Below are 21820 nucleotides of genomic sequence, written 5' to 3' on the forward strand. Positions count from 1 at the left end.
GATGTCAATACTACCCAAAGTAATTTATAGATTCAATGCAATCTCAATCAAAATTCCAACAATATTCTTTGCAGAAATGGAAAAGCCAGTCATCAAATTTATATGAAGGGTAAGGGGCCCCATTTACCTAAAACCATCTTGAAAAAGATGAAGTGAAGTTGGAGGTCTCACAATTCCTGAGCTTAAAACTTATTTCAAAGGAAAAGTATTCAAAGCAGAATGAGGTTCTGGCACAAGGACAGATAACTAGCTCAGTGAAACAGAATTAAGATCTCAGAGAACAACCGCCACATTTATGGTCAACTGTCATTGGACAAGGGGGCAAAGACCACTCATTTGGGAAAGAATATAAGATCCCTACCTCACACTTTAGGCAAAAATTAACTCAGAATGGCTCAAAGTACTTAATAAAAGAGCTAGAAGTATCAAACTTCCCAAAGAAAGCATAGGGGAGCATTTTAGAACCTTGTTTTAGGCAATGGTTTCTTAGATTACATCCAAAGTACAAACAACAAAAGAAAAAATAGATAAATGGGACCTCACGAAAATTAAAAACTTTTGTGTCTCGAAGAGTTTTACTTTTGTTTTACTTTAGAAAAAAACAAAACAACCCACAAAATGGCAGAAAATATTTGGAAATCATATATTCAATGAATGTTTTATATCCAGAATATATAAAGAAATCCTATAGCTTAACATCTAAAAGATAAGCAACCCAATTTTTAAAAATTTTTAAAATATTCAAAATCTTGAATAGACATTTCTCTGGAAAAGATGTGCAAATGGGCAAAAAGCACATGAAAAGATGGTCAACATCATTAGTCATTGGGAAATACAAATCAAAATCACAATGATGTACCATGTCACTCCCATTAGAATGGCTGTTATTAAAAAAAAAAAAAGTAATCGCAAGTGTTGGAGAAGATGCAGAGATAGGAGCACTCATCCATTGCTGGTGGCAATGTCAACTAGTGCAGCCGCTGTGACAGTTTGTCTGGTCCTCAGAAAGTTAAATATAGAATTGTCAGAAAATCTGGCATTCTCACTACTAGGTACCTACCTAAAAGAATTGGAAGCAGGGACTTGAACAGCAGTTTGCACACCGGTGGTCATAGAGGCATTATTCACAATTGCCAAAAGATGGAAGCAACCCAAGTGTCCATCAACCAATGAATGAATAAACAAAATGTGGGACATACAGATGTGTGTGTGTATATATATATATATATATACACAATGGAATGTTATCCAGCTGTCAAAAGGAATAAAGGTCTGATACATGCAGCAAAATGGATGAACCTTGAAGACATCATTTTGAGTGAAATAAGCCAGACATAAAAGGACAAATATTATGTGATCTCACTGTTATGAAAAATTTAAATAAGCAAACTCATAACGACAGAATCTAGAATATGCGTAACCAGAGTAAAGGAAGGTGATAGGTATTGGGAAATTAAAAGTTGAAAAGGTACAGAGTTCCTATTTGGAATGATGAAAATGTTTTGGTAATAGATAGTAGTGATTGTAGGACAACATTGTAAACATAATTAAGAACACTCAAATATATATCTGAATGTGGTTAAAAGGGGAAAATGTTAGGTTGTGTGTATGGTGACAGAATAAAAATTTTTTAAAAATCCATGGAACTCTACTACATGAACAGTGAACCCTAAGTAAGACATGAACTATAGTTAATAGTACAATTACAAAAATGAGCTTTCCTCAAGTGTAACAATGTTCTAACCAGTACAAGGTGTTAATAATAGGACGGTATATGGAAATCCTATACTTTTGCATGATTTTTCTGTAAATCCACAACTTTTCTAATACAGAAAAAAACTGCAATTGAAAAGAATATATTATATTTTATATATATATGGAATATAAGCAAAGCTATTCCTTAAGGGAAATATGTATATGATAAGCATTTCACCACTTTCCTTGTGCCCTTTTGTTTCATTTTGCCCAATTGAAGGAAGAAAAAAATGTAAATGTATTTTGGAAGAGTAACAAATTTTGGGTACTCTGTGGCCCAATCTCATCTTAATAGCTACATTAATTGACCACAATCTATGAGTTATGTACCGGGCTAAATGATTAACCTGCATGATTTTATTGCATCTTTGCATCAGCACAAGAGTGGTTTCATACTTGGTCTGTAGATAAGGAAACTAATGCACAGAGAGGGTAAATAACTTGCCCATGATTTTGAAACTAGTAAATCTAGGAGTGTAATTGCAGGTGTAGGCTTTGTAACTCTGTGATAAACTCAGTTTATCACAATGTCATTCTTTTTTCTCACAGAGTTGATATCAATTTATTTTGCTCCATTTATCAAACCAAATTAATAAGCAAGGGAACCTCTAAAAATCAAGAGATGAGAGATATAAAAGCAAAGGTATCAAAATTTGTTAAGTTTATTTTATTTAACATGGCCTTTTTGCTTGCTTGGATATAGTGTTGGAAAATTTGTTACTTAGTAGTTTCTATTATGGTTTAAACAAATGTCCTTATTTGCTCAATAAGTTTCTTTATAAAATCTCTTAGAAGTAAGTGATAAAATAATACATAACTGAGTAGTTTGGCAGAAAATTTTTAGGTAGGGTCTGTGTACGTGTGCGTTTAATGCTACAAAGCTCTTTAGTTTCCATCTGCAAACTAAAGTAAAAATCTTCAATCATGATACATACTTTCCAGAACTTGCCAGAAATATCAGAACCAATATTATCTTCTCCTATTAGGACTCATAAATTAATTAAAAATCTAGAGCCTAGGGCGGGCCACGGTGGCTGAATGGCAGAGTTCTCGTCTGCCATGCCAGAGACACAGGTTCGATTCCGGCTGCCTGCCAAAGCAAAAGAAAAATCTAGAGCCCATAAAATCTTATTCAACTTAGAATTTCCTGTTGAAATATCTGTATTTCTTGGATACTATGTGAAAATTTGGCTGGTCTATTGAATTTCACATTATAGATTTATTCCAAAAATACAGTCCTAAATTATTTTACTCGTAAATCTTTAAAGTAATTTTAAAGTACACTTCCTACAACAAACTTTCTTTATCACTTAACTCTTAATCATAAAATGAATTGACCCATATAAAAAAGTTGGTTCCCTCAGAGTACTTAGCTTGATGAATCAATGTTATTTCTTTCTAGCTACAAAACATTTTCTTTTTCCTGTTGGCTTACATATGCTGGAAAGAAGCTGTGTCAAGTGAGAAACTACAGAAAAATTCCAGGCAAAAAATTATTTTTTTTCTTGATCAACTGGAATGAAATGTAAGTTTAACCTTTATTCTGGCTGAATCATTTATCTAATAAAGGTCAACTCTTTTTTTTTTTAAGCAAAGAGTGATTTTTTTTTATGTTACCAATTGATTTGATCCAGTGATGTGATAAATATGCCAGTACTAATACATAACTGACTGTTCAACAGATTAAAAGTCCATTAAAAAACCTAGGCAAGTGCCCAATTCACATTCTCCAATGAAAAGAAGAAGAAAATTAGAAAACAGAGAAGAGTTATTAATCATTCACCATGGTGGATATTAGAAACTTTTTTTTAGGGGGCAGGTAGAGGAATCCTCATATAATAAAAAAAGAGAAATAACTCGAGACATATGTAATCTCCATTTTCCCATACAAGTCACATTACAAACTGTTTTTTAAAATCAAGGTTTTGGCCATAGTCATTTATGTATTGCATGAATTTCCACCTAATTGGAGGCTACTGGCTCCTACTTTCTCCATTGATAAAGATTAAGAGGGAGAAGTTTCATTCTCACATTATCCCTACCCCCCTCTCCCTACTCCAATGCCCAAGCCCTCACTTTATTTAGCATCTCAGGGACCCACAGGCTCTTTCTTACTTCTACCTTCCTTGCTGCTCCTATGACAATGCTTCCCTGGTGTTCGGTCATTTCTCTGGGATTTCCACTGACAGCCAGTTTTCTTCCCACCTCCAGGAAACTCCCCAGCCCATCGTCTGTCAGCTCTTTCAGAAGGTCTGGCTTTCTTGGAAGATAATTCAACTTCCAGCATTGTGCTTTCCCCTAAAAAATATGTGTCCCAGATTTTAGCTACCCCATGAACCATGCATTAGATTGTAATATCTCTCCTTTCTGGTGTTACCACAATCAATGTGGAGACTGTGTCCTGAGACATGGCATGTGGCCTTCAGTTCTGACAATCCCCACGGTGCTTCTCATCTCAGAACAATTCTTTCTTCCCCTGGGGCTGTGATAGTCTTTATTTCCCCTTTTTGGTTCAGGTTCCTTTGGCTAAGGGACAAAATCCCTTCCCTTGCACCCATTCAGTTTTGCTAGTAAAATTCTACAGTGGCTCCCCAATGCTTATAAGTCAAGGTACAAAGCCCTCTATGGTCTGGCCCCTGCCTACTTCTCTGCCTTCATCTCTAGTGTTAGCCCTATTCCCTGCCATGTGCCTAAACACTCTCTGAGCAGGAACCATTTAAAGCAAAAATATGGTTAAAAAGTGAGGTTTGTGCTGGCTGCTTGAATATAAAGAAGCAATCTAACTCTACTTACTGAATTGTTTCTTAAAATACGTTTTTTTTTTGTCCTCTTATTTTTAAGTAGCCATGGAGAAGTTAAAAAAAATATATAATTCAGTGAATATGAAATTATGTTAGCTTTAAGAACCCATACTTATTCAAAGAATTGAATAAATAACTATTTAGAAAGCATGTATTCTTGTCCTAGAGAAATTACTTTTTATTAATAACAATGACAATGGAGATTGACAGTAAGTATCCACTCTATCTTATCTAATTTTTGTCATTCTTGAAATGAAAAGCTCACTAACAAGCAAAATTTTACATGAAGAAGCCAGACCCAATGAGTGAAAGAATATTTTAGATTATATGAAGAATAAAGTAAAATGCATCTTACATCCTAGCACAAAAATATGAAAACTGAAGAGAAAGTTGATTGTAAGAAAAAGAATGAACACTCCAGAATTATTGTGCATTCCTCAAGATCATAAGCATTATATGTTGAGTTTCAGAGCTTCCTTTAAAGTCAAGAAATATTTCCACCTTGTCTGGAATATTATGAGTATGAAAGAATATGGAAGGAAAAGAAAGAAAAGATTCTAATTTTAGATACCTAAATGTATAACAATTCAATTATTAAAATAATCTTAATTTTTATAGTTTTTCCACTCTAGCCTTTTCTTCTTCTCCCTCTCATACTCTTAATTTGAATTATACTTAGTCTACAAAGGAAGAGGTTTACAAATCTGGGTCATCAAAGTACAGTGGCTAATAAGAACTATTACAGGATTGATAGATTGAATGGATAAATACAATACTGGTATTATATACATATAATATATATATATATATATTATATTATTTGCCAGAAACTGTGTTACTTTCTTTTTTTTTTAGAAATTGTGTTACTTTTAGGTCCATTTTATGAGTAAAGAAAAATGAGGCTTAGAAAGGTACAATTAATTGCTCAAGGTAAAACACCTTATTAGTAACAGAGCCAATTTTTGAATGCAGATATATTTAGATCCAAAATTCTTGTCCTCTCCACACACAACTTATAAACCGACATCTCACATTTATTGTCTCAATTACATCATACTCCAAACTGCACATATTACTGCCTCAAATTACCTATTTTTAACACATTTCCAAACAGTTAATGTCAGCAGCTATATCACAATTTAGGAACCTGAAATTCGTCTTTAATTCTTCATTGTCCAAGTCTACTAATATGTTGTCAGTCAAGTATCAGTTATCTATTTTATCTGTAAATTAGCTCTTATGTCCTTACTCTTGTGAGAAATCTGTTACATCCCTAGCTTCGGATCTCTTCATCTCAGGAACCCCGTTGCAACCGAGGGGCACGCTCCTTCCTTCAAATTGATTATAGTCATTGGGCTGAATTAGCTCTTCCTCACCCTCCTGGGACTGGACACTTCATAGGCACTGGGGAAAAATTTTCCAGTGTTTTATTTGAAACCCTGAGTCAGGGCCTTTCTAGCATCCAGAAAAAAGCAGTGAACTGCTAGTGTGAGGTGACCTTCCGTATTTTTCCTGAGGCCTTAGTTGGGCCAATCTTAGCTAACACCTTCCAATTGGACAATGAACTTCAGTTGTCATCAGTCCTCTTATAGCTTTAACAGCCTGACTTCCAAGTTGAACTGAGAATGCCTTGTCCCAACATCATCAGGCTTCATCTAATACAAGCTGCCCCAGTCACTTTCCTGTTTCATCTTCCCATCGCTTGGCGATCAAGTTACCACGACCCTTCATCCAAACCTCTGCCCCAATTTTCAAATTTCTCCCTAATATTCCCATTTTCTAGTATACATTCATTTCCTTTTAATGGCCCCTTCAAAAATGTTTCTTTGTTCTCCGAGTCTCATAAATTGGTCATTCCCACACAGTCCTTCTCTCCAGTCTCCTGTTACTGATCATGTCCTTATAAATAAAATGACTCTAGAGGTGAAAAGAAGTAAAATAATAAATGACTCTAAAGGTGAAAAGAAATAAAATGACATGAAGTGAAAGAAAGTTCCTTTCTCGCTGATCACCACTGGGGCCTCAGGCCATGACTCTCATCTTTCTGTCAAAAGCCCTTTCTTCTTAGATACTCATGTCATCTAAGCATATTCCCACCCAGCCTTACAGTATCATCTGTAACCTTTTAGAATCTGTCTTAATTATCTTGATAGCTTCAACTTGGATTCCAGTTTTTCCTCACCAGTAGCAATCCTGTATTTATCCTCAGCCTCTTCTTTGCCCATATCTACAATAAATCCAGGATTTGATCCCATAGCTTCTTGTCCTTGCCAAACTGCATTTCGGCTATCATCTCCAGCATGCCTGGGACCTCACCATCACCCAGAACAGTCAAAATTTAAAATCAAACATACTTCTATATGTTTAACTCTTTCTTTTAAATATTCTCATTTGCCTTAATGAAACAGTTCAAATTCTTTTGCCTGGTATGCCGAATGCTTAAACATTTTGGCTACCACATGTTTATAATTGCATCCATGATTCCACCAGCAAACCTAACCCCATCCCTTGCCCTCTAGCCATAATGAGCCACTCACCATTTCTCTGATACACCTTCAAATACATATGCCTTTGTGCATGCACCTTTCTATACCTGAAATATTCTTTTCCAACTCTCCACTTAATTATACCTAGCTTGTACTTTAAGTCCTGGCTCTTCTTGCATTCCCCAACTCCCTTAGACAATGGTAGTCATTCTTTCCTCTATGCTTATAAAGAGTAAATGCTCAAGTTATTATAATTTAAAAAATAAACTCACATGTCAAAATTATAAGTCATTCCCATTGATTGAGTACGCAGTCAACTACTCTATGTATTTCTCTTATATTTCCATTTTTACAAGAGTAGACAATAAATTCAAGAATACACTGAATTCAAATTGTTAAATACTTTGTCTCATGCCATTACATTATAAGAAAAGACTTATTAAAATACATTTATAATTGGGTAGATAATTCTACTTTCTTTTATTTCCAGGATCAATTTTCCTCTTGAAATAAAGTCACTTCCAAGGGAATCCATGCTCACTATAAAACTTTTCGGGATTCATTGCGCAACCAGCAATGCAGATTTATTGGCATGGACTTCTCTTCCATTGTTTCCAAAAAAGTAAGTAAATCACTTGTGATTAAAAGGCCTCCATTAAAAAGACGCCTCCTTGGGACTAAATATTGTGCAGCATATGGCATAATGAGAAAATCAAGAAAATATTTTTATTAAAGAATTGAAGTAACAATCAATGACTATTAAAGTAAAATCATGACTATTGAAAAAACAAAATATAGAAATGGCTTTTGAAACCAGCCTCATACTCGACTTGTCAGCTGGGTCATTAACAATGAAAAGGCACTGGCATGACCAATCTCAAATACTTTCTTCTCTGACCAGCCAATTTCTCTAGAATTAGTAATTCAAATCAATGCTGTCATTTAGAAACAATGTAAGTCATAGAATTCTGACTGAAGAATATTTGCATAATATAACAGATTAAAACTTTTATTGCCAAGAAGAAATATTTGGTCACTTTAAGATTTTTTCAGAGAAGGAAGTTAACAATGAGCTCAGATATTCTATCAGAACTAATGGCCATTGCAAAATTAACTGTTATTTTAACCATAAGGAAATGAAATTATTAATCCTTAGAATATTTGATAAAGTTAATTAAATGATCCTCTGTGTTACTAAAGGGAATTTTTTTAATAAATCAGCTCAGTAATTTTTCATATGGCAAGATTTGTTTTAGAATCAAATCATAAAACTCATGACCTTATAAAAAACAGAACATGTGTTGTTATTTTAAGATTAATATAAGGAATATTTCTGTCCCTACTGTTTTTTAACAATTGCATAACATAAAAATATTAAGAATGTTCCTCATCAGTTTTTAGTTTCAAAACAATTTAAATACACATCAAAGCAATCATGATAAAACCTTAAAATCATCTTTGTTGGATTAACCCTTATCTGGCATATGTGTGTGTGTGTGTGTGTGTTGCTCTAAAATTTGTTTACATGTGTTAGACCATTTCCACATGTATGTTCCTTGAAGAAAGGGAATGGAATGCATTTGTCATTGTAATGTGTATCATCTAACATCTAAAATAGTGCTTGATATAAATAGGCAATCAGTAAAAGTTTGTCTACTAAATTGAACTGGAAAAAAAAAATCAATCCCTACAGGAGATTTAGAATGAAATAAAATTTCGAAAGTCTGTAACACACAGTTTAACCTTAAAAGGAAAACCTACTACTGTTAGAAGACATTTCAAAAATCTTATTTGTGGCTAAGAATTTTCATTTCCTTCTCACTAGGAATAGCTGTACGGGTGTCACTCCTTCCCATGAGGGAGTTTCTTAAAATTTTCACATGACAATATTTGCAAGATCCGGCAGCTTTGTAGAATATTTCTAGCTACTCCGTGAAGAGAAGTGTTAATTCATTTCGTCCCATCCATCCTTTAATACATTACTTTGCACATAACAGGCAATCAATAAATGTTAAATACATAAGAAAATATGAATATATTTGGCTTTCAAACTATTCTCCAAGGATTTTTTTCCTAGATGGTTATGATAGTAAAGATACTACTTCGTATTATTTTAACAAATTATCACTTGCCACTGATAAAATTTTAAAAGTGAGTAATCAATCATAGATTGGGAGTGATACTAGACGATGCTGTTCTAAGGTAATGTCTCAAAATTAAGTGTGATGAAACATCAGAAAGCACAACTTACTTCAAAGAGCACTTGAATAAGGATGGTAAATGTATTTCCAAAAGAATGGTTCCTCATGGAAATCAGAACTTTTGCCTCTCTCCTGGGCTAAGCATTTTAAAGTAACCCAGATCTTATTAAGACGTCAGAAGTCCATCACATAGGGCAACTGAGGAACTGTGATGACTCCCAACGTTCTCGTTGCTCCAAGTAACACAGATTCTAATCATTGATTTGACGCAAATGTTTCCAGATCACAGTAAATTAGCAACATAATTCATTTTTTTTCATAGAATGACCCATGCCCATAGTCATTTGATATTGAATCTGTCATCTATAATCACAGTTCCAATACCTACCTATGTGGAATCTTAATGAGCACTTATATCATTATTTTTACAACATAATATAAAACCCCAAAATATGGTGAATCAAGGTTTTCTGTCTTTATGGTTTGCAGAAGAGAGAGAACTAATAGTTATCTAACTCAATTAAGTGAGTTATGGCTGTATCAAGACGTCTACAAATAAAAATAAATTTCCACATTTTCAAGCTCACAAACTCACCTTCTATCCTATTAAAAATATATCTCAAATCCAAGGGTAAAAATTTGTCCAACGAAGCTTTACAATCCACTCTTTTGGGGTTGTGTGTAGACATTCCCAACGTCTCTAAACTGCAGCAAGAAAGCCTTATTCTCACTTCAACAAATTCTCTGAGCTCCCTTCCCTATTTAAATTCAAAACAAATAGTATGGTAATTATTTAGCATTTCTAAATTGTGGTAAACTCTTTCAATTCAAAGACTGTCAGCCCTGTTGGAACAATAGAATCTTCTGGGGAGATTTTAAAATATACCTAAAACCCAAGTCCTGCAAAGATTCTAATTTAATTGGTGTGTAGGTGGGGTCTGAGCATCAGTAGTTTCAAAGCTTCCTGTGTGAGTTAAAGCCCAGAAAAATTCTAATCTTTTACAGAATTTCTAAAGAGACATTAATCTTAATCTCAGTACAACTTGATGTCTTAGACAATTGTTCAAGTAGCCAAGCCTGATCCACTGTGTATATATATTTCATATATATCCTAAAACTCAAGTAACAAAACATGTTGTAGGTGAGACTTCCTTACTGAAAACAAGAAGGACCCTCAGAGCTCATCTAGTCCAACATGAAGATCACTGTGGTGGGTTGAATTACGTACCCCATTTTATTCATGTTCTTAGTTCTGTTCCACATTCCTGTGGGTGTGAATCCATTGTGAATAAGATCTCTTGAAGATGTTATTTTAGTTAAGGTGAGACCTAACTGAATGAGGTTGAGCCCTAATCCAGATTACTAGAGTTCTTTAAAGAGAGAGAGAAATCCACAGAGAGGAACTGGAAACTAGAAGTCAGCAGGAGCCTGGAAGAGAAAGGAAAGGACATGGCTGTGTGAAGGGAATGCTAACTACATAAGAGGAAGCAAACCTTCTAGCCTCCAAAACTGTGAGGCAATAAATTCCCATTGTTGAAGCCAATCCATTGCAGGGAATATGCCACACCAGCCTGGAAACTAAGACCATCTCTGAAAGGAGGGAAAGTTAAAGGTTTCTGCTGTAGGTCATCAGGCTATTTAGGAATAGAACAAGAATGGAAATAAAGTCTTCCGACTTCCATGCACTTTACTGCCTCTTGTTGCCTCCATTCCTGCTCCCTTATGCACCCTGCCCTTCTCCATGAATGCACTGTGGAAACCTCACTGCACTATAAGGGACTCCCATTTCAGTGTCACCTTTTCTTGGGTATGAAACCTATTACAGGCAGAATTCCAAAGAGTTTAATAATATCAGACGTTTTGGCCCTGTTGCTGCATGGTTCTGAACTCTGTATTCTCTAGTTTCCGAAAACCATCCTCTAGTTTCCGAAAACCACGCCATGGATGACTAAAATACAAAAGCTAAAAATGATCACTGTTTTATCCATACTTATTGTCTGCAGAAACTGAAACCCAAAGAGGATAAACAGCCATTTGCTCTCCTGATGCCACAGATTTTAGTGGTTTTTCTAGCCATATGAACTTATATTTAAATTGCAAAGATCCTTAAAGATATTCCAGAACAAATTTTTCAAAATATTATCTTTAACAGTGCAGTCCTTTTTCTCATGGCATCTTATTCAAATGGTGACTAGGGACCTGTCCACTGTAGGTGTTATGTATTGTGTGTGTAGAGGGGTGAGGGTTTTAAAGTCCTGGAGTCCAGCTAATTGCCATCTCCCCGCATCCTTCTGGTGCCTACCCTCAACTCCAAACAACCCCAGGGATACAGAGAAACAAAAAGACAAATCTTTTGAAACCATTTTTCTTGTCCACGATAACAAAAATCTTAATGCATGCTTGTTCAAGAAGATAGGCTGCAGATATCCTGATTCAGTGTGGTGCCCCTTCCACTCTATGATACCACTTCTTGTATATGCTCCCTTCAGGATGTTTTTGTTTGTTTCTCTGTTTGTCTGTTTGTTTTTAAATTTATATGTCTTAGTGAGATAAACCTTTTCATATTAGTAGTATAAAATCTGCCGGTGTCTCACTGGCCTAGATTTAAAAGTTTTCATTTTCACCTTCTTTCTGAGAAGATGAACCAATGCTCTTAGATACTTTCTTTCCACAGCTTAATTTCACTAATCATCTTTTTCATGTTTTCTATTAACAGAAGTCTGTGAACATGCATTTCCTCCATCGTGCTTGCATATCTAAAAAGATGTTCAGGTCTAATGCATTCTCGGAAAGCAAATTAGCTAATATCAAACACCAGAGAGCCCAGAGAATGGTGCCAAACATTTGTTTACTTTCTTCCTTGAATTGCAAATTGCACATTAAACTACAGATGAAGTACATATTAAATAATCCTCAGTTGGATTCCAAGTTCACTCTCGCCACTCCCCTCCTTTCTCTTGATTACTCTCCCCACCTACCATTGCATCGAGTGTTCCAACTTCATTCTGCCCCATAGCCTTAGGGTGAAGGCCAGGGTGACTGTGGATCCAGATTCCATCCAAGAGAAATGGTGACCCTTGTAGTCATACTCTTCAGTACCTTCATCCGTTAAGAATCAGCTTAGTTCATTCAGATTCTCTGAGTGAAATATGTAAATATATACTATATAAATATAGCAAGGCCACAAATATAACTCATTCTTCAACTTAGACATGAAGAGAAAATGCAGCTAAAATATCAAGCTCTTCCTTATGAGTTCCCATTCTGTAAATAACAAGGAGAAAAAACTTAATATCTGTGACAAAATAGTCATCAATTTGGTCATATAAATAATCCTTTTAGAATTGTGCAGTCTTTGCATAAAAATGTTCCTTCACTCAGCCTCCCTTCATTCTGGTTCTTTTCCTCAGATTGCACAGGATCAAAAATAAAGCAGGTCTTTGAATTTCATGATTTCCAACATCCAGAGCAATGCCACATTTTAAACCTGTGGCTGCTTGTCCAGCCAGAATTCACAGATGAAGTCTATAACTAATGTATGTCATCATGATTTGGCCTTGCCCAGCTTGGCCAGGGCTCGTCATTACTCCCTGGGTGACTCAGGGTTTTGTAGGCACCATATACCCACCTGGGGTCTACTGAATTGATCCCAGCTTGGATGGTTCAATCTGACACCTTCCATCACAGAGGTCTTTTACTCCCACCTGGCAATTCCTTTTGGGAAACCCATCTCAGATATCTTTAGCTGTTTCTAGATCCCTTCTATTCTACGTGGAAACTAAGGAATGCCTAGGAAATCTATACTCAAAAGTTTTCCATGTGGCCCCAATTTCAATGGTCAATGCCACAAGTTAGTACAGGAGCTGCTCAAGAAGTAATTTCATTCTAGGATCCTAAGCAGCGAGTGAAAAAAGAAGCCCCCCACCTCATCTGCAGCATTATGTTAAGCTCACTTATTCAGTACTCTTCCTTATCTCTCCATCTGCCAAAGCAGGGGAATTGGGACACCCAACTCACTCTATTTCCTCTTTCTCTTCTGCTTCCCATTATCCCAAATAGCCAGAATGTGGTGGGCTTTCCTTTTGCTGTCTATACGGCACATTCTTCTTCTTCTTCCCTCCTGTTAACTCTTTACAGTTCACAGATTTACCTTCTCTAAATGCTGTGCAGACACTGTGATTGAGGTCCTACAAGTCCAGCATTAGACATGCTCCTTTTCCTCTTGATTTCTGCCTAAAACAAATCCAGAACATTTTCCAGGCAGATTAATGTTTCAGGCCATTTGGGGTGAAGATCATGAAGGGAAAATTACATTAACAGTTTTAAAAAGTCTACCCCGTTAAACTAAACCTTCCCTTGTTAAGAGTGGCCCGTGGTATTGTTATACCAAAGGAAAAAAAAATTCCTGAGGTGAGAGAGGGAAGAAACATAGGTGAAGAAGACTTAGAACCCATCCTACTACAAGAATGTTATGGGGAAGGGGTCGCTGCAAAGGTAGCTCAGTGGCAGAATTCTTGCCTGTCATGCGGGAGACGTGGAAAAAGAATGAAATGAAATGAAATGGGACCCCTGCCATATAGCATACAAGCAAAAATGTTATCGGGTTATATGAAAACATTTGTCCAATATTGGTTGAAAATGATATGTCCTTGAGCAGAAACTTCCTAACAATATTCCTAGGTATGGAAAATAAAATAAGTAGGCCTCAGAAAGCTAAAGGTGTACGGAGAGCTTTATTTGTTGGATTTTTTTTTATCATATCTTGCCAAGTATCTCTTAAATGGCAAAATGGAATTCTATGTTCTTTTTAAAAATCACTTGATACATTCAAGTTTTTTTATAGGCTTAAATTTAGTTATGCTCACTTTCAGTCCTACACTGTCAATTTGGTATATTAAAATCAAAGGCAGAGTGCACAGGTGATTCAGTAGTAGAATGCTCGCCTTCCATGTGGGAGACCCAGGTTCAATTACCCTACCATGCAACGCGCCCCCCCCGCCCAAAAAAAATCAAAGGCTGTTCTCAGTCATTACCAGAACATGTTACCAATATTCTAGCTCATACCTATAACCAGGTATTGCTTCTTTTTAAAGTCCTGTAAGGATCTATGGAGTGGGATGTTACTGAAACTGTTAATACCATCCATGAATTCGTCACAGTTTAAAGTCTTTTTAGTGTGCACTCTCCTTTACTATGGTAATTTGCAACTGATTTTTTAAAATTCAAAATATGAATAATCTGACTGTTTTTGCATAAGGAAGCATTTTCTCTGTGAAGTCCCCAGAACTATTTTGATCCTGCAGATCTTATACTAATTTAAATCTTTTTTTTATATAAATTCAGAACTCATATCTTCAAAGGTGCCCAGGGAATTTAGTCACTCAGCAGAGCATAAAGTGTTCTGTAAAGTAATGTCTTATTTTAAGGCAGTCATAACTTCAAGAATATAAATTTGAAGTTCTTAGTCCCACCATGTAATCATCATGTTGGTAAATAAGAATAAATGCTACCTGCTAGCAACCATGTGGAAACAATTTTCTCATAAGAAAACTAAATGTATCTATGAACATAGCCATGTATGTGGTATATTAGAAATGAACTGTTTATCAGTATCTGTGCTTGCAGAATACTGTATTTCTCTTCTAGCTACTGAATGCAGCCACTAAAATAGCTGATTATGTTTATACTACAAAAGAAAACATTTACAGATAATAATAGCTTCCCTTGCGAAGTGACTTATATCTGTATGTATGTGTTGTCTTTTGCAGAAAATCCATTCTCGGGTCTATGCTATTCAGCATGACATTACAGCATGAGCCTGCCATAGAAATCATAGCTCCAGGAGTGTGGGATACAAGTCAGCCATCTCCAGTGACCCTGCAGGTAAGTGTCAGCCCTGAGATTAAAGTACCTATGGCAAATGTTGGTTGATGAATAACTTGTCAATTACAGAAACCATTTTCTTCCAAGATCTCACATTTTAATAGTCTTCTCTTCTTCCAGCCTGCTGAGATTTGTGAAACCGCTACTGCTTTTATATTGCATGCAGTACTCTCAAAGCTCTTTTCTGCCAGCCTATATAATAGCAGTTTTAAGCCGTCCTCCATTGAGCATGATCAGGAAGGAGAGGGGTGGAGTGTTGCCATCAGTATACTCCATTAGGATACCCATTACGTGCATTCGTTTTCCTTTCCATTGTTTAAAAACAATCTTGGGTATATACTGTTAACTTGGTATCCAACTCACACCTACCTCTGCCCTTTGTCATGTTTCTTTAAAATGTCTTCCCAATGTATATTTCCTAAATAACTACCAATTAACTGAATAGTGGGGGAGCAGTTGCAAATGAAATCCTTACATGATACTTAAAAAAAACTCTCTGCTTTCTGTGATTTGTGATCATGAATAAAAGGTGATCAATGACAACTGATTTTGGTCCTTACTACCAATATCTCCTCATTTTTCCATGACTATATCTGATCACTCTGGTCAGATATCTGAAGCATAAATATTCCCATAAATAAACATTCATGGAATATGCACTTTCCATTTCCAAAGGAAAAACTGGGAATTGCTATCCTGACACCACCTCTAGATGAGGGTTTGTCAACCCCAGCACTACTGACATTTTGGACTGGATAATTCCTTGTCGCGAAGGACTAGCATGTGCATTGTAGGATATTCAGAAGCATCCATAGCTTTTGCCCACTGGATGCCAGTAGCACCGCCCAGTTTTGACAATTGACACTGTCTCCAGACATTGCCAAATGTTGTCAGGGGGAGAAAATTGAGAACTGCCTCTCCAGAAGATGCTAGTGGAGTTTCCTGGCCCTGAAGTTTCTGGGTTTAGGATAAAGTATAAGGGGATAGAGTCTGGCAAGATGTACAGTAAGATGTTGAAGATGGAAGGGAAAATTAATACTAATAAAAATGTGGCTGCCACACTGAATGAGGGAAGAAGGACCTATAAGACAGCACCCAAAGGTCCACTCCTCATCTGTGGACATGGTGACAAGAAAAAATTGTCTCTTACTTTATTAAACAGTCAACCCATCTTCAGTACATAGTCTGAATTCTCCACATTCTTAATTCTCTACCTCATTCATCCTAGTTCATCAACTCCATCCTGTATTATAGCAGTTTAACTGCTTTTCCTGTCTCTACTTTTTTTTATTCCCCAATTCAAAATCCACATAGCCATGAGTGTGATATGTCAAAAGCTTAAATTAGAAAATGCCCCTATCCTGCTTGTTCTCTCCAATAACTCACCACTACCTAGAGAATTAAGGTCAGTTTCAATAGAATGACCTTTCCCTTTGCTTCTCTTGCCACTCCCCCTCTGACACTTCAAGATCTAGCAACTTTTAAAATGTACATTTATACATACTCCTCCCTTTGTCTGCAATGTGACTTCCCTCTCTCCTACAATGTCTATGGACTACCCTCTCTTCTGCCTTTGGTTGTGTAATCTATATACATCTTTTAGGATTCATTAATCTCTCTGTAGGAATTTCCATCTTAGCCCATCCTCTCTTCCCACCCTGTGCAAAGTAAATTGCTTTTGTTAGTTTCCTAGTGCTGCCATAACAATGTACCACAAGCTGAGTAGCTTAAAACAACAGACATTCTCTCAGGGTCCTGGAGGTCAGATGTCTGATATCAAGGTGTTAGCAGGGTCATGATTCCTCCTCTTGGCTCTAGGGAAGAATTCTTCATTTCTTTTTCTATCTTCACATAGCCCAGCATCCCTGGCTAGTGGCAGCATAACTCCAGTTTCTACTTCCATCTTCACATGGCCAACTTCTCCCTGTGTCTCTGTCTTTCTTCTCGTCTCATAATGATACCAGTCACATTAGATTAAGTCTCACCCTGATTCAGTGTGAACTCATTGTAATTTGATTATATCTGCAAAAACTCTATTTCTAAATAAGGTTACTTCCAAGGGTTCCAGGGATTAGGATTTCAGTGTTTTTCTGGGAGAAAAAGTTTAACCCATAACAGTGCCTATCCTCTGTGTTAATACAATGCCTAGTACAAATTGTTGTCAACACATTTACCACATAACATTTCTTTTGCATTATCTGTGAGTTCTTTGATGACATTGGCAGTTTCTTCTCCCAAGGAATGAGCACAGTACTTGGCATATACTACTCATTATATGAGTGTTATGTGTCCATATTTCTGATCACTACAATAACCCAATCCACAGATATCTCTGAACTCGGCCCCTTCGCCAACTCATCTGAACATGCGTGCTAGAATATTTAATTGTTCCCTTTATCTTTGGGCCTTCTCCTTAAACCATGTTCATACTACTCTCTCACAGTGTTATACCTCACCTAACATTTATCCCATTGTTATCCTCCATTATCAGAGATGAGGGGGAGGTAACAGTATAATCACTGAGACAGGTTCTTAGGACAAAGGACGTCTTGTGTCCCCAGGTATTCTTTTATTCCTCCCTCTTCTATAATGCCTTCCTTGAGACTCACCCCAATTACCACCCAGGAGAAGGCATCTATGCTTCCTCTGAACTGCCATAGAGCTTTGGTTTCATATCCATGTGACTTCTAATACCTCAATTATGTCTTGACTCCAGGTGGGAGCTCACTGAACAAGCTGACAGAATCATGGGGACATGGGCTGGATCAGGTGCACCATATGAGCCTGCTTGTGTGGTTATGGGCAGTCAGGATATTCATCCACAATAGCTGCCTTGAGGATTTCCAAGTCATGAAGACATAGTAGGAACCCTGGTGGCCAAGTGTAAATGGGGAACAATGAGGAAAGGAATTGGAACAAGATGAATTAATGAAACACAATACACCAATATCCAAATGTGTAGGAAGATATGAATTAGAAAGTAGGATGACTGGGCCCAAATATTTTCCTATACCCAGAAGGAAAAAGCCTCATACAATTTTTTTGTTCTTAAAGTCAATCCTAACAGCTTGAGCAGAAGTATTGCAAACATTTTCATAGCACATGCAATGTAGACATTTGAAGAGGTTTCCTGGTGTGCTTCATTAAAGAGAAATCTGGAAGCACGCCTAATTTTAGTCAGCCACATCCACAGGAGAAAAAGACTGCTGTCTGTCATGTGTTTGTCATTACACAGCTTTGATGCCACACACATACATATTTCCTTCTATTTTGGTTGTTAATGTGTATACCATTTTTTTCTCAGTTGGCCCTTATGTTCCCTAAAGGTGATCGATACTTTGTATTTCCTCCATAATGCATGGTAATCAAAAATTCTAGAGCAAATACATTAATAAATATATTTGAGGAAACTCTCTTTTGTAAAAGATTAAAAGGCAGCTGGAGGAAATTCCAACATTTTCTATCAGAGGCTCAAGAATAAGTTGACTAACTTCATATGCCAGAAAAAAAAAATGCAGCTCGGTATAGGTGCTCATCCCTGCATCACAAATAAAGAAAATTGCTTCCCAAATGAAAAATGCTCAAGAATTTATTGTAGATTCTGGGGCTGAGGTAGCAGCATAGGATGGTCTGGAATTTAGTCCATCCTCTAGAACAGCTAATAAATAGACAGGAACTGTCTGGAACTACTGTTTGGGAGGACATCCATAATCAGACACACATTGTACACAGTCTGAAATGGGTGGAAGGGCCAAAATCACAGCACAGTACTGTCAGTAAAACTCTGGAGGCTGGCACCCTTCCCCAACTGGCACAGCAGGCTCAGTTGGAGACACTTCCCACAAGGAAAAAAACTAACAGCCTCTGCTGGGAGCAAGGGAAGGCAGTTCAGCCAAGCTCCAGTTGTGGTTTTAATTTACAAAATTGGTCTGATGAATACAAGCTCCAAGCACAGACAAATAGGGAGGAAGCAGGAAAGGAATCCTGAGGTCTCTCCTGGCAGAGAAGAGGTGGGACTGACAAAAGAAAGAAATAAAAAAAAAACAACAAGACTTTTTTGGTTGGCTGAGTTCAGAATAGTTGTGCCAAGAAAAGGGGCATGTATAGCCAGCCACAAAAACTGGCTCTTGAAAGGTGAAACGTGGGGGCTGAGGACTGGCTTTGAAAAGGAATATCTTTTGTTTTTCTTCATCTTTTTTTTCTTTTTAAAAACTATTCTAAGTAACTCCTTAGAGAAAGCATCAAACATTTTCAATTCTCAGCTCTGATGCAAATTAAGATAAATCTGAGAGACAAAGTAAGGAGTCAAGTGAAGGAGATAATTCTCTAAAGGGCTTATCTTCACCATGAATTGCTGGGCGGGTCCCAGCTCAAGTAATAGCCCTCAATCAGAAAATGCAGACCCCAGGGGCTAAGCCCTAAGTCCACATCTACCTCAGCCTCTTTCTCATTAATGTCCCTGGCAGGGACAGAGTCATCTGAGAATTAAAAGCACCACACACTCTACTCTGCAGGGAACTTTAGGCTGACAAGCATCATCTGCTGGGAAGGACAGGAAAAGCACAGGAATCTCTGTCAACCTGCTGGGCCTCATCCTCAGGGAAGCTTGACACTGATTAAACCCTCCTCTGGAGGCCCAGGCCTGTCATACCTGGGAAGATCTGATTGGAGTCAATCATATCTGGGGAGACCCACCTCAAAAAAAAAAAAAAAGAAGTTCCATTTAGGCAGGGCAAGAACCAGAAAACAAAAACTGAAAATTTCTGATCAGCTAAATGGAAGCTATGGTACACAAGTCTCAAATAAATTGATCTGAACAACAAAGAACAGATAGAGAATAAAAGCAAACTAACAAGAAAACCCTAGATAAAGAGGGAAAACAATCTTCAGAATAAAATAATCCAGGAAACCAAATGCTGAAACACAAACCAAAATATCCACACTAGGAAAAATGAAGATATGGCCCAGTCAAAGTAACAAACTAACACTTCAAATGAGATATAAGACTTGACAAAACTAATTAATGTTCAAACAAACATGCTAAATCAAGTCAAAAATCAAGTTGAGTTGAGGGAAGATATGGCAAAAGATAAGAAAGACAAAGAGAAAATATCAGGTAACCATAAAGAAGAACTCAAAAGCTTGAATAAACAAATGACAGAACTTAAGGGAATGAAAGCCACAATGGAAGAGATGAAAAACACAGTGGAGACTTACAATAGCAGATTTGAAGAGGCAGAAAAAGGATTAGTAAACTAGAGGATGGAACATATGAAATCCTAAAAACAAAAGAACAGATAGGGACCCCATGATGTCTGCACCACTTTTCAATATGAAGATGTTAGAATGGTCATTGCCCAAATATCCCTAAAGAATGAGAGAAAGATCAAAGGAGAAGGAGGATTTATAACAGAAAAGATAGGATATAGCAAATGTGTATGAATACTGAATCATTATAATGCTATTTCTTTTTTGTCTCCAATGTCTTAGAGCAGCTAGAAGGAAATATCTGAAATTGTGGAACTGTAACCCATACCATACTTTGCAGTTTGCTCTATAACTACTTGTTAAAAAGTAATTTGAGGTTTATTGCTTTTTGTATTTGTTATATTTCACAATAAAAATGCTTAAAAATCAAAATAAAGCTATCAGAATGGGAAAAAAAAGAACATATAGGGAAAAGAACGGAAAACATAGACAGTCCCAGGGAATTAGATAACAGCATGAAGTGCACAAATGTACGTGTCATGGGTGTCCCAGAAGGAGAAGAGAAGGACGGACAGGAAGAATAATGGAGGAAATGATCACTGAAAATTCCCCATCTCTTTTGAAAGACATAAAATTACAGATTCAAGAAGCATATCGTATCCTTAACAGAATATATCCACATAAACCCACTCCAAGACACTTACTAATCATATTTTCAAATGTCAAAGACTAAAGGATAATTTTGGAAGCAGCAGGAGAAAAGCAATCCATCACAAAGAAGAGAAATGCGATAAGACTGTGTATGGATTTCTCAGCAGGAACTATGGTGGCAACAAGGCAGTGTTATGAAATATTTAAGATGCTGAAAGAGAAAAACTGTCAACCAAGAATTCCATACATGAAAAAATGTCCCTCAAAAATGAGGGGCAGGGGATGCAAAGTTATGATAGAATTCTCACTTGCCATGCAGGAGACCAGGTTTTGATTCATGCACTCCCCCAACCCAAAAAAAAAAAAAAAAAACATAAAACAAACAAACAAACAAAAATTGAACAAATGATGCTGCAATAATGGGATACTCACATGGAAAAATAATGAAATGTGACCCCACCATACAGCATGTAAAGAAAAAAAAATGAGGGGCAGTTTAAAATATTTTCAGGCAAACAGTAACTTAGAAAGTTTGTGAATAAGAGACCAACTCTGCAAGACATGCTAAAGGGAGCGCTACAGGCAGATAAGAAAAGATAGGAGAAAGAGGTCTACAAAAGTGTGTAGAAATGAAGACTAAGGGTAAAAAGAGGAAAAAATGTTATGGCATATAAAATCCAAAAGACAAAATTATAGAAGAAAGTACTGTCTTTACAGTAAGAACATTGAATGTCAATGGATTACACTCCTCAATCAAAAGACATAGACTGGCAGAATGGATTTTAAAACAGGATCCATCTATATGTTGTCTACCAGAGACTCACTTTAGACCCAA

At 36.6% G+C, this 21820-nt stretch overlaps 1 protein-coding gene across 1 annotated transcript in view; it reads left to right on the forward strand.

Moving 5' to 3' along the window:
- Positions 1–21820, forward strand: part of PIK3C2G (phosphatidylinositol-4-phosphate 3-kinase catalytic subunit type 2 gamma) — a 392208-nt gene that overhangs the window by 114540 nt on the left and 255848 nt on the right. The window contains 3 exon segments of the mRNA XM_077170217.1: positions 3158–3280; positions 7533–7664; positions 15012–15126. Coding sequence (XP_077026332.1) covers positions 3158–3280; positions 7533–7664; positions 15012–15126 — 370 coding nt within the window.

The sequence above is a fragment of the Tamandua tetradactyla genome, chromosome 7 (assembly GCF_023851605.1).
Source record: "Tamandua tetradactyla isolate mTamTet1 chromosome 7, mTamTet1.pri, whole genome shotgun sequence".
NCBI lineage: Eukaryota > Metazoa > Chordata > Mammalia > Pilosa > Myrmecophagidae > Tamandua > Tamandua tetradactyla.